Source organism: Nestor notabilis, unplaced genomic scaffold (assembly GCF_000696875.1).
Source record: "Nestor notabilis isolate BGI_N333 unplaced genomic scaffold, ASM69687v1 scaffold7374, whole genome shotgun sequence".
Classification (NCBI taxonomy): Eukaryota; Metazoa; Chordata; class Aves; order Psittaciformes; family Psittacidae; genus Nestor; species Nestor notabilis.
The window spans coordinates 15,163-27,704 of record NW_009924185.1 but is presented as its reverse complement, the minus strand read 5'-3'; the positions used below and the strand labels follow the sequence as shown (position 1 = coordinate 27,704).

Sequence of the window (12,542 nt, the reverse complement as noted above, 5' to 3'; positions counted from 1 at the left end):
TAGGGAAAGGGCTGTCTCAGTTCCATTTTGTGATATTTGGAAGTAAGTATAAATGAAATTCCTGTGTGTAGCTTAAGTAGAGAACTAGGTAAAGTTCTAAGTCCTCCTGCAGTGAAGCTTCAAGAATGCTCTATTACTATAAAGAGATAACCTGTGTATTCTGGTAGCTGCCAGTGTTGCGCATTGTCTTTCACAAACACTGACTTGAAATTTGTCATGTTTTGCTGGTTTCTCTATTTTACTGTGCTTAGTGCTCTGTTTTTTCATGTCTCCCTCAACAGCCATTAAGAAAACAATGCAAACCCCACAACTTTCTGAAACAATAACTAAGTGCCTTACAAGTAGGTTTTACCCTTTGCTTACCAGGGAAACCCCAACTTGGATAACTGCATCGAGAGACAAATGAGTCTTCAAAAGGACTGGTCAAGCATCCTTTATCTTTACAGTTGACAGTGTAATGGTTTTAAGTGTTTGAACATAAGCCTGTTTAGCATGACTTTACAACTGTATTAGCTTTGTACATCTGAAAGAAATCATGTCAAGTGTTCACATGAACCCACTCTCACTGTATCCTGATATTTGATGTGCTTATATGTCTGTCTGCTTTATTTCAGGAATTTGCAGCGCTTACAAAAGAGCTGAACGTATGCAGGGAGCAGCTGCTGGAAAGGGAGGAAGAGATCGCTGAACTGAAAGCAGAAAGAAATAATACCAGGGTTAGTTCCTTGTCTTCTCCAAGATCACCATGTTAAAGCTTCCAACTGAAAGTGTTTTTTCCCTGACATTTGTACATGAATCTTTCGGAAGTGTTTTGATTAAGAAAGTTTGGAAGCTTATGCACAGCTCCCAGTAGTGCAGAATCAGGAAAAGCTTGCAAGACTGCGCTGCTCTCTGACATTCAGCTTTCTTGCTGCAAAAGTTTTGTAATCATCTAACAGCCAAGATCAGAGGAATAGAGCAGGCAAGCTGTCAATAGGCATGATCTACTTCAACATCTTGCACTGCTGCCAGTTGGTCTCTGATTTAGAGCATTTCCTGTGTGTCCTCCTGACAAGCATGTAGTTCCTCAGGCTGGTGGCAGAACTGAGAAGACCTTGGTTAAGTAGGAATCTCATTCAAAAAACAGACTGAGACATGTAGGAAATGCATTAGCTCTGATACAGATTCAATCACAGGTGAAATGTTAAGAACAGGTCCTTACTCCTGAAGCAATACTCTTTTGGCTTTCAGGTTTGAAGTTTAAAACTCAAAACCTGGTGTTTTAGGAGGCAAAGTCTTCTGTAGCTCTGCAGAACAAGAATAAACGTTGTTCCTTTTTTGTTTGTTTCTCTTTAGCTTTTACTGGAACATTTGGAGTGTCTTGTCTCCAGGCATGAACGATCTCTCAGAATGACTGTTGTAAAGAGACAAGCTCAGTCTCCAGCAGGAGTTTCTAGTGAAGTAGAAGTTCTCAAAGCACTAAAATCTTTATTTGAGCACCATAAAGCCCTTGATGAAAAGGTAATGAAATACAGCATCTTCTCATCCTGTCCCTTCTTCCTTTTGTGTGGATCATGCAGTTGCTCATACTGAAGTTTTAGAAGTCACTGAACTTTCTTCGTATTAAGGTGGTGGCTTTGCTGTAACTGTAACTTCTCTCCTAAATTAGTATTGTTGCTCTGAAGTAGTAATTCATCCTAGTGCTTCAACTGTGCTAGTGTAAATTAAGCATGATTCAGGGGTGATATATTTGTTGTAGGAATGCATACGTTTGCTTACCTGGATAATATCAGGTAAAATCAACCTTTTGATTGTCTAATACAAGAAATGAACTAGAGAGAAGAGGAGGAGAGAAATCTGCCTATGCTGATATACAGTAAAGCTGAATTGAAGGAACTCTGCCCTTCAGTTGTGCCTGATTTTGGGAACAGGATATGTGAGTTGTAAAGTTTACTGTGAATTTTGCTGCCAACTCATAGTTTGCCTAACTTCTGTGACCCTTGCATATAAAGTCTGGCAAATTATTTTAAGTGGAATTCAGTCTCTTCCGTGATGCAAATAAGCAAAAGCATTCACACTCTGCGCCTTATAAAAGGATAAGCAAATTCTGGGTGTGTTTAATTCTTGCCTAAACATACAGGTCATGTTGTGATAGGATATGTTAATGAAAAAAAAAAGGCAAAGCTAGATTTTAAGATATGATTTGCTTCTCTGGAAGGTTTTTTATAGTGTATGTTGTAATTAGACTCAAGGTTATGCAGGTCTCTTAAGTGTAATGGAAATAGTGCCTTTTATTATTTGAAAGGGCATGGCTGCATGGCAATAAATTAAATGGATTTCTTGTTAATTTGAATGATTTCAAATTACTTGGAATTACTCTTTCAGGTAAGGGAGAGGTTACGAGTAGCACTTGAAAGATGTAGCTTATTGGAAGAAGAACTAGGTACTACACATAAAGAGGTATGTTTCTTTATTTAAAAGTTCTTCATGTGTGCATTGTGGATGTTTTTAGCCAATATTTTTAAACAGTAATTTATTCAGTCAAGGTTCACTTTGACTTCTTGTATTTGATTTTTTGACAAATAGGATGACTGTAATAGGATAACTATTGTTCTTAGTCACTTTGAAAGAGCAGGAAAGGGGGGAAAAAAACCCCGAACCCTAAACCCCGAACCCCCCTACCCATCCCTTCCCATCAAAACAACAAAAAGAGTTCCTGTAGCTTTAAAGTAAGAATTTTGGGTTGCAGTGGCATAAGCTTTTGAGGGCCTGTGCCATATTTTATTAATACATACCTTGCAGTAGGATCAGTAATTGTTTTGCTCCTTTGCTTTTGCAGCTGTTCTTTATATTATTACTGAGAAAGGAATTGACTTGAAACATATGGGTGTAAACTTTTCTTTTCTTTCAGTTAATGATTCTGAAAGAGCAAAATAATCAGAAGAAAACACTTCCAGATGGGATGCTGGATATGAACCATGAACAAGAAAATACACCAACTACAAATGGGAAGGTACAGCTAGTTACTGTTGGGTTTTTTTAGCTGATGTTTGATTTTTAATCATTAACTTTAATGATGAATCATTAAAGTATAATAAAAGATTTCTGGTGATTAATTAAAAAGTTTGTTACCACAATTTCAATTTTTGCAGTTTATCCAGTAGTAAAATGATCTTGGGAAGGGATGTTTACAGGTAACAGTTTGTTTTTCACATTTCTGTGTAACATGCAAATACATATTTTCTTTCTCCCTGCTCAATAGCGATCCTCTGATGGTTCTTTATGCCATGATGAAAACCTTACTAAAGTGATTGAACTCCAGGACATCATAGATAAACAAAACAAAGAACAGACACAGATGAAAGAACGTCTTACGTCTTTGTCTAGCAGAGTAACAGAGCTGGAAGAAGATCTTGACACAGCTAGAAAAGACTTAATAAAATCTGAAGAAATGAATACGAAGTTACAGAGAGATGTACGAGAGGTGAGGAATAAACTGTCAGAACTTGGGTAGTCATAAATGCAACTGCTATATAAAATTTCAGTCATGCTGGAGCTCAGTTATACCTTTTATGCTTTTTAGTGTCTTTGGTTTGATAGGTGAGAAGAAAATCTAGGACTAACTAGATATTATTTCATGAATATATTAAGTTGGAGAAGATTTAGCACTGTGAACTTGAACATGTTCTTGAGAAGATACTTGATCTTGTCATAAATGCTAAGCCTATTCATGGAGTTTGAATTTTTTAAAGATGTATGTGGTTAAGGAATCACTTAATTTCAGTGATGTGATTGACAGTTCCCGTTACTGATCAGTCACTAATCTCCAAGGTCCAGTGTATTGCAGTGTACTGTATCCTTATTAAATAGAAGCAGAGCTTAGTTACGTTCAAGAACACTCTTTTGTCTGTCCCCAGGAAGTAAAGATTTGCTGTGTTTGTACCATAGAAAAGGCAAATAGCAGATCTGTAGTGTAATATAATCATAGAATCATGGAATGGTTTGGGTTGGAAGGGAGCTTAAAGCTCGTGTAGTTCCAGCCCCTGCCATGGGCAGGGACACCTTCCACTAGAGCAGGTTGCTCCAAGCCCCTGTGTCCAACCTGGCCTTGAACACTGCCAGGGATGGGACAGCCACAGCTTCTCTGGGCACCCTGTGCCAGCGCCTCAGCACCCTCAGTCTTTTTGTTTATTCACTGAAAAGAAAATTAAAGAGTCATTGAACTTAGAAGCCTAAGTAAGACTATTATTTCTACTTAATTTTTTACTGAAAGAAATAACAGTGTCAATTGGACTTTTATTTGCTTATTATTACTTTTGGTTTGTGGGGTTTTCTGCCAGTTTGATCACTAAATAATAATCCTTTCTATTCTAAATTCTGTCTTGTGTCTTGCATAGACTATGGCCCAAAAGGAAGACATGGAAGAGAGAATCACAACTCTTGAGAAACGCTACCTCGCTGCACAACGTGAAGCTACATCTGTGCATGACCTCAATGATAAACTTGAAAATGAAATTGCCACTAAAGACTCTATGCATCGACAGGTTGTAATTTGAAATGAGATATAAAGTACATTCTGCTCAGCATAAAACTAGTAGAAATAATTAATGTTCATACGGTACTAAAGTATTTTGCTTTTAGGAAGATGAATATAATCTGTAATGTACTGTTAGTGATTGTTGTTAAGTAACTAGAAGAGTGTGTTCCACAGAGTTTTACCCTGGAAGTGAAGATGAGACAGTTTATTGGGGAGGGCAAATCATAGAATCATAGATAGTTTGGGTTGGAAAGAACCTTAAGATCATCTAGTTCCAACCCCCTGGCATGAGCAGGGACACCGCACACTAAACTATGTCACCCAAAAATGGTTTTGAACATTTTGTTGCACTTGATCACAGTGCAGGAGGGCTGTTTTCCCTATGAATTGTGGATTTTCAAGTTCTTATATGTGTATCCAAGCATCTTTAGTTTCATTTGTGGGAATTACTCATTCTAAGCTAAAAGCGTTTTAAACTTCATGTAGTAATTTTTGTAGCCTGTAACAGAAGTAAATGTTGCCTTCCTGTAGAAGAAATTTGACATACCCTTGTCATGAAGAAGCCCAACTTTTATAAACTGGAAATAGTTGTTTAGCCAATCACTTTCAAACTAGAGGCAGGCAACTCTTAGTCAAGAAGAGAAGTCCCTTTTAGTGCGATTCTTGAAACAAGTTGTACGTACTTTGAATGAAAACAAACTCTGTGTAGTGTTATTTGAACTATTTTTTTTCCTTATTGTAACTCAAGTCTAAGCACAGCCTTGATATAGAAAATACACAACTTGTTCTGTGCTGTGCTGCTTTTCATATCATAACTGTGTTGTTTTCAGAATACACTATGTTGTAATCAAGGGGATGATGCCACGTTTTTGGTTATGAAGCCAGTTTTGGAGAGTTTGTTCTCCATAGGTCTAGTAAAGGCAGTAATCTGTATCCTTACCTTCCTCTCTGCTGAAATGAATTACCATTTTAACACTAAACATTTGATGATCACAGAGTGAAGACAAGAACAGGCAGTTGCAAGAACGACTGGAACTGGCTGAGCAAAAGCTGCAGCAGACTTTGAGAAAAGCTGAAACTTTGCCAGAGGTGGAGGCTGAGCTGGCACAGAGAGTTGCAGCACTTTCAAAGGTGAGTGAATTGGACAGTGTCCTCAAGAGACTCTTCTCCATTGGTGTCCTGCTACATGAAATCTGCTCTTAGTGTGGGTTTAGTTACATTAAGTTACATTTCTGTTTTTCTCCTAACTAGTTCAGAAAATGCTTCTCCTTGCTTTCTGTTTTCTGTTCATCTCTCTGAACACACTCTATTTCCACACACCCCCCCCCTTAAAAGAAATTCTTCTCTTTGGAACTTGAGTAGATTTCCTGTTACATGATGAAAATGTCTCTGAATTATTATTTTGTTGCTTTTTATTAAAATTCAGTCAATAATAGGCATAAAGTCTTCTAAAACAAGAAGTATTTCTGAAGAGGAATGCTAAATTTCACTGTTAACCAAGTGAGGACTATGGGGAGAGAGAGAAGTAATGGTACTCATTAATACTAAGTCTTTTAGAAGGCTGCCAATAGAATAATGAAGTCTGAAGAATTAATGTAATAACTACAAATAAGCCTTTTCAAGCATGTGTGTGTGTGTTTCCTTTCAAAGTCTTAGTTTCATTTCTTTCCCTGTTATCTTTCCTGTCCCTAACTGGCTCTTTAGTCTGACCTTTTGTCTCCTGGGAACTCTGCTGCTAAAGATGCTAAAGTATTGGAACTTACCACCAAGCTTAGGAAGGTAGAATTTGTATACTAGTCCTTGTTTCTGCTTGCTGCTTTCTGCTTTGTCATGATTACTAACAAAGGGTCATATTGTCGAGGCTGGTGAAGAAAAGCTGAAAATGCATTTATTTCAGTTTATTTTATTTTTTATTCTTGGGGATATGAATGATCTGCTGTTGCAAGCTCATTGCAAATAGGAGTTGGTTCATGATACTCAAGGGGTGAGAGGCTTCATCATTTTGTTACCATATGGACTATTGCTAGGTTCTTTCAGTGACAGAAAGGCATCTGTTCCTTATTGTGTATTACCATAAATGGCAGTTGCACAAAGCATGTTAGCTATATTATTGTGCTTCCATGTTTCTATGCATTTGAAACCTTTTTTATTTGTAAAACAAACAAATTCTAATGTTGTTCTCAAATTGACAGGCTGAGGAGAGACATGGCAATATAGAGGAACGACTGAGGCAGATGGAAGCACAGCTAGAAGAAAAGAATCAAGAACTGCAAAGGGTACCGTACATCTTTCTAGCAAAGATCTAATCCCCTTCTAGCCGTTTCTGTTTCTCATCTTGAAAATAAAGCCAGAGTTCAGGCTGGATGGTAGTTGGGAGAGTTGAGCCACTGAACTGTGGCTAATCTTAGATCTCAAGAAGAAGCTTAAAGTTTCCAATAAAAGTTTGAAAATATGGCTAGCAATTAGGTATTTCCAAATATTCTTTCTGATGAGGAGACAAGTCAAAAACTTGCGAACCAAATGACTGGAAAAATTGGTTCCTAGCTTATAAATAATGGAACTGGTTCCGAAATGTGCTTTTTCTTGAAGAGTAAGCTCATCTTTTCAAGCTTTTGATCTTTGAACAGTTATTAGAGTCTTAAGTGTCCCTTATGCTCCTTGCAGAGTCATGGAGGTACATGCAAGTGTTGCTTATTCCTTTGGAAAAATATGTCAATTAAAGGAAATGCTTTTGGTTTAAAGAAAGCTCACTGTTTTTACAACCTGGAAATTGTTATAGACATTGTAAATGATAAGTTATTTCAGTAGTTTTTATGTATCTTAGGCTAGACAGAGAGAGAAGATGAATGAAGAGCATAATAAACGTTTGTCAGAAACTGTTGATAAACTTCTGTCTGAATCTAATGAAAGGCTCCAACTTCATCTCAAGGAAAGGATGGCTGCCTTGGAAGATAAGGTAATAAGTCACACGCCAGCATATATGTTAATTAGACGTTCTTCATTGTGTAGTGATTTGTGTGTTTTGCAATGTGTGTTTTAATGTCTGTAACTTCAGAAAAGAAATACTAAATCCTTATTAATAAATAGTTCATGTTAAGGCTGTTTTCTTAGGTGGATTTTGAAAATAGGTTCTTCAAACTCTTGGTTTTGAGGTTGTCCCTGGGCATTGTACTACAGTATTGAGAAGGTATCTTTTGGGAAGCTTTATGCTTTCTTAGCTGACCTGTGTGGGCTGCATTAATAGGCTCATCCAGTGTAATACAGGAAGTCTAAAGAATTAGGACTAGAACTTTGACCTTTTCAGTTCAGTTTCTTCTATTTCCCACTACTTTTGTCTGTGCCAGTCAACCCTGAGTCATTCTGGGATTCTTGCAAGTTGAAACAGTCCTGCATTTTCTTCCCAGGTAGATAATTTTGAGCCAGGATATATGAATATACGGATATTTCTTCCATGCATGCCTTTAAGTTAGATTCCATTATTCTGTATTGAACAAAGCAATGTCTTCTAAAGTAGCACTTTTCTTGATCCTGACTTTGAATTTCTTTGTCTTGGAATAAAAAAAAAACCCAAACCACAACTTTGTTTCTTTTACTGGAGAGTGAAATGATGACCATCTGGTCAATAAAAGCCAAGTGGCTTTTGTTTTAAAGTCATGTCAATAAAATGCTTCAGTTGCAGTATATAACAACGTATTCAGACTTCTATTAGATGTTAGCTTTCTCTTGCATTCGTGTCAACTCATTTCTCCTTCGTAAAGCATCAGTCAGGTATCTGACATGATATCTGATAGGAATTCTTTCCAGAATCCCAGCATTGTGTTCCCCTGAGATGATTACAAAGATTTAGTTAGTTCTTTGCCCTGCTTTTGGAGTTGAGAGGTATTGGATAGTGCAGAACAAATGTAGGTCCTACCGATTCTCACCGTTTAAGTTAATGACAAAGGTGGTTTTCATCTGGCATCCAGGGCTGCAAACTTGGGATTTTTTAGTTGACATAACTATTTTCAAGATAACCAACTGCTCCTAATACTTCAGAAGTTCTTATTGTGAGCCTTGTTCTGATTTCAATGAGGTTGTTCTATAATAGTCTTTATAAACTCAATGTCTAGGAAACAGGTGACTGCATATATTCTTTTCTAAATGCTTCAATATTTGTGTTGTGTGTATTAGGGTTGACCCTAACTCACCTTTACCTTCCAAACCTTAACTATGTTCATTCATAATGAGGAAAATCTAGTCAATCTAGTTGTCCTTCACCATAACAGCTTCTATAAATGTTCTCTTGCTGTGGTTTCCAGCTCATTCCTTTATGATAAGTTGGGAAAAAACATGCAAGTAAAATTGTAAGTCTTTCTTCTGATCACTTTCCTGGAATGATTAATTTCCTGGTCTTTTTCCTGGAATGATTTGTTTGTATGAAACTTTATTTGCATCTTAAACATGTCATAATGATACCACTTACCTCAAGGAAACGTGTTTAACAGAACTTTTTGGCAATTGTGGGAAAGGAAAAGTGAATGTTTCTTAATTCTCAGATGATTCTTAGTCTGAATTTGGAAACTGTTTTGAGTAGAGATTGTAGTAGCCGTAAGTATTTATATTTACTGGAGTTGTTCAGAAGTCATGGTATAACTGTGAAGATGTTAATGAAGTTCTGATGTTAATGAAGGCCCTTAAGTCAGTTCTACAGATACAGCACATCCAAGAAATTCCTTGTGGTGATTTTGTAGGTCAAGCAAGTGAAAATAAAATGAAAACCTAATGGTAACAGCCAGTAATGCCTTAGTAAGCACTTGGTGAATTACTTTGAATTAGTTTAGCTGCCTTGTTACTCCTTTGGTTTTTTTACTAGCTGTGTCAAACAGAGCTTCAAAAGGCTGGTATTAAATTTTTATGCAACTTGTTCTGTTACTAAATCCACTTTTTAGAGGGCTGTACACCTGGAACTATAAACCTCCAACTATAATCAAAGTGAAATGATGAAAGCAATAAAGTATCTGTAACTTAAGATGCATCTGCTTGTGTAGTGTTGACTGATTTTTTTGGTACTCGTCTTGCTTATGGTTTAAGAGTTGGAAGCTTTTATAAGTAACATAATTTGTGATACGTTTTATTTTAGAATTCACTTCTCCGAGAAATTGAAAATGCAAAAAAACAAATAGAGGAACTTCAGCATGAAAAGGTAGAATGTGGTTTTCTGATATATTACACTGGAAAATAATTGCTGCATTGCTCCATAGCAGGACCATGTTTTAATTCCCCCATAAAACTTAACATTACCTTGTCTGGTTAAAAAGTAGGGAGCTGTTATTCCTCATGTTCTGGTATTGTGTGCCTCAGCTTTATGATGATTTAATAGGTAATACGTAATGCTTTACTCAAAGACTTAACATACTTCTGAATATGTAAAGTGGCTGGAGACACTGGCAATTTGTCCAAGTTTAAAGATTGTGTAGAACTTTTATACTGTTTTATGTCTAAAATTGAACAGTAAAAAGAAAAGATAAATGCTTTTAATGTTGGGGATTTTCCCATCATTTTTTTCTTAAAGCATTGGGTATCATGAAATGCTTGTTTGTCTGATAAAGTTTTAAGAATTGGGGGGCCAGGGAGAGAAATCTGCGTTAAGCTTGGCTGTTCATTGCAGTAGCAACTCTCTGGTGTTTTGCTTGTCCTGGGACTGACAAGTTCCCTTCTCGAATAATAGTGGTGGGGTCTTTCATTCCTTTGTATCCGTAAGCAGTGGCAGTAGGTTTTGTGGTCACACTATCTGTTCTGAAGTAATACTTGTTACTGCTTATTACATCACAGGTGTATTGCACCTCCCCGAATCACTCTAGTAAGTAGCTAGGCCATGCTGTAGAGACTGTGCTTCTGTAATAAAATGGAGAACATTTTCAGAGTATTTTGCAGAATATGCTTTGAATTTTTATATGTGTAGGCCAGCAGTGTTCACACAAGGCACAGATGTTCATCATCAGCCACTTTTGATTAGTCTTTCATTGTTTTCCCACTCACTGGATTTCTCTGTTGTTAAATTCAGAGTTTCTAAGAGCATGTGAAAATGTCCAGGTTCAAAGTGAATGCATTTAGAACCTTTGTGCACAGAGCTTGAAAAAGCTTGTTTCATATTCAGTATTTTCACTTATTTCTAGTAAAGTTAGTAATATGTGAATCTTATTTAGTAACTGTTTTTAAAATACATATTGTCATTACCTAGAGTCACAGTGTAGAGAGGCAACAGAATTACACTTGAATGCCCATCTGTGATGGTGCTGTGTTGCTGCAGCAAAAATCACTTATGTTTTTACATCCTTGAAAGCTATGTTTTAAAATCTGTGATTTCTGAATTTCATAGGAATGTGGTAATACCCCTAAATGTTAGTTTATAAATCACTATTTTACACAGATTTCAAACCCCCCTCCCCCAAGCATATTACGTATTTTATCTATTTATTTTTACAGGATCAACTTGTAGTAAATGTTGAAACATTAAGGGCTGAAAATGACCAAGTGAGACTCAGAGCCACATCACTTCATCATAGGTACCAGCACTTAATTCTAGTTCAGTTTTCTCTAATTTCTTCAAAGTCCCGTTGCTAAATGTAATTTTGTCTATAATAACTGAAAATATTTTAGTCATAGCTATTAAATGGATTCTTTCTAGAGCATATAAAGGAGTTTTTATGCTGCTTAGAAAAAATGGCAGTAGTGGGACAAGAGGAATGATTTGGGTGGGTGTTTGGGTTTGTTTTCTCCTTTCCGCCTACCTTCATAAGGATAAAATATGTTTCTTGGTGTTGTAGCCGACCCGATTTCCGATACCCAATGACACCTTCATCTGTGGCTGACAGTCATACAGACTCCTATGGCACCTCCTCAGTGTTAAGGCGCCCCCAGAAGGGACGTGTGGCAGCTCTCAGAGATGAACCTTCAAAGGTAATAGAACTCCGAAATGAAAATAAATATAACCCTTTGGCAAGATGAGGCTGATCTGTTGCAAGGAGATTTTAGGATGGGATTACATAGCAATAATAATGCTAGATTTTATAGCTCCTGTTTTACTAACTAATGCAAAGCTACCAGTCATTTTAATAGTTAACAAATAATGGCATAATTATTACTTTGAACTCCAGTTTGGTTTAGGTATGATAAGCCTGTAAAATATCACTTGAGACAGTCCTGCTTTAGTGTCCATACACTAATGTAACTCGTTACTGCTCTGGAAGCAATTTCAAGTCCCTTTCAGCACATGTGATTTCTCATTACATAAATCTGATTCCAAAATTCTCACTGGACTTGATAGCAAAATGCTACTGTAATTTATGGTGTATATAGCCAAGATATGTGACATTGAAAGTTATTCAATGGGGCTGTCCATTTTTATATTGCACTTAACTGTAAGGGACAAAGTTTTCTACATTACAGCTTCTTTTCTTTACGTTTCTCTAAACATTGCTGTCTTGATGGCTGTATTCAGCATGTAAGTGGGCTCTTTATTTTACATCTTGCAAAACAGTAGAAATACCATGTTTTTTCCCATTTGAGTTTGGATTTTTTTATTCTTTTAGGTTCAAACTCTGAACGAGCAGGATTGGGAGCGAGCCCAGCAAGCAAGTGTGTTGGCAAATGTGGCCCAAGCGTTTGAAAGTGATGTTGATGTGTCTGATGTTGAGGATGATAGGGAAACTATATTCAGTTCAGTTGATCTGCTGTCACCAAGTGGTCAGGCTGATGCTCAGACTTTGGCCATGATGCTTCAAGAACAGTTGGATGCCATCAACAAAGAGATTAGGTATGGTCTATCTGCTGTTAAGGTTAGGTTAAAAATGAGTGTCTGTGATGCTAGAAATACTTTTTGTGTGGTTATTTGGAAAATGGTGATTGTCCATTCAGTTTCCTGGTAAGAGGCTTGACAGTAGTAACTAGTTTGCTTATGCCTAAGTACTTTTTTTCAGGTTCTTTGTCTTCAGACCCATTTATGGAAGGGATTGTGTATTTCTAGTTTGACAGAAACTGCTTCATG

General features: G+C 36.9%; 1 protein-coding gene across 1 annotated transcript in view; it reads left to right on the top strand.

The window, feature by feature from the left end:
• Positions 1-12,542, top strand: part of PPFIA1 (protein tyrosine phosphatase, receptor type, f polypeptide (PTPRF), interacting protein (liprin), alpha 1) — a gene marked incomplete at its 3' end in the record, with an annotated part of 47,548 nt that overhangs the window by 21,035 nt on the left and 13,971 nt on the right. Inside the window, exons 3-16 of the mRNA XM_010012500.1 lie at positions 615-716; positions 1,336-1,500; positions 2,365-2,439; positions 2,891-2,992; positions 3,242-3,463; positions 4,377-4,523; positions 5,513-5,647; positions 6,221-6,295; positions 6,709-6,792; positions 7,341-7,472; positions 9,636-9,698; positions 10,982-11,085; positions 11,323-11,455; positions 12,088-12,311. Of these exons, the coding sequence (XP_010010802.1) occupies positions 615-716; positions 1,336-1,500; positions 2,365-2,439; positions 2,891-2,992; positions 3,242-3,463; positions 4,377-4,523; positions 5,513-5,647; positions 6,221-6,295; positions 6,709-6,792; positions 7,341-7,472; positions 9,636-9,698; positions 10,982-11,085; positions 11,323-11,455; positions 12,088-12,311 (1,763 nt within the window). The remainder of the gene's footprint in view (positions 1-614; positions 717-1,335; positions 1,501-2,364; positions 2,440-2,890; positions 2,993-3,241; positions 3,464-4,376; positions 4,524-5,512; positions 5,648-6,220; positions 6,296-6,708; positions 6,793-7,340; positions 7,473-9,635; positions 9,699-10,981; positions 11,086-11,322; positions 11,456-12,087; positions 12,312-12,542) is intronic.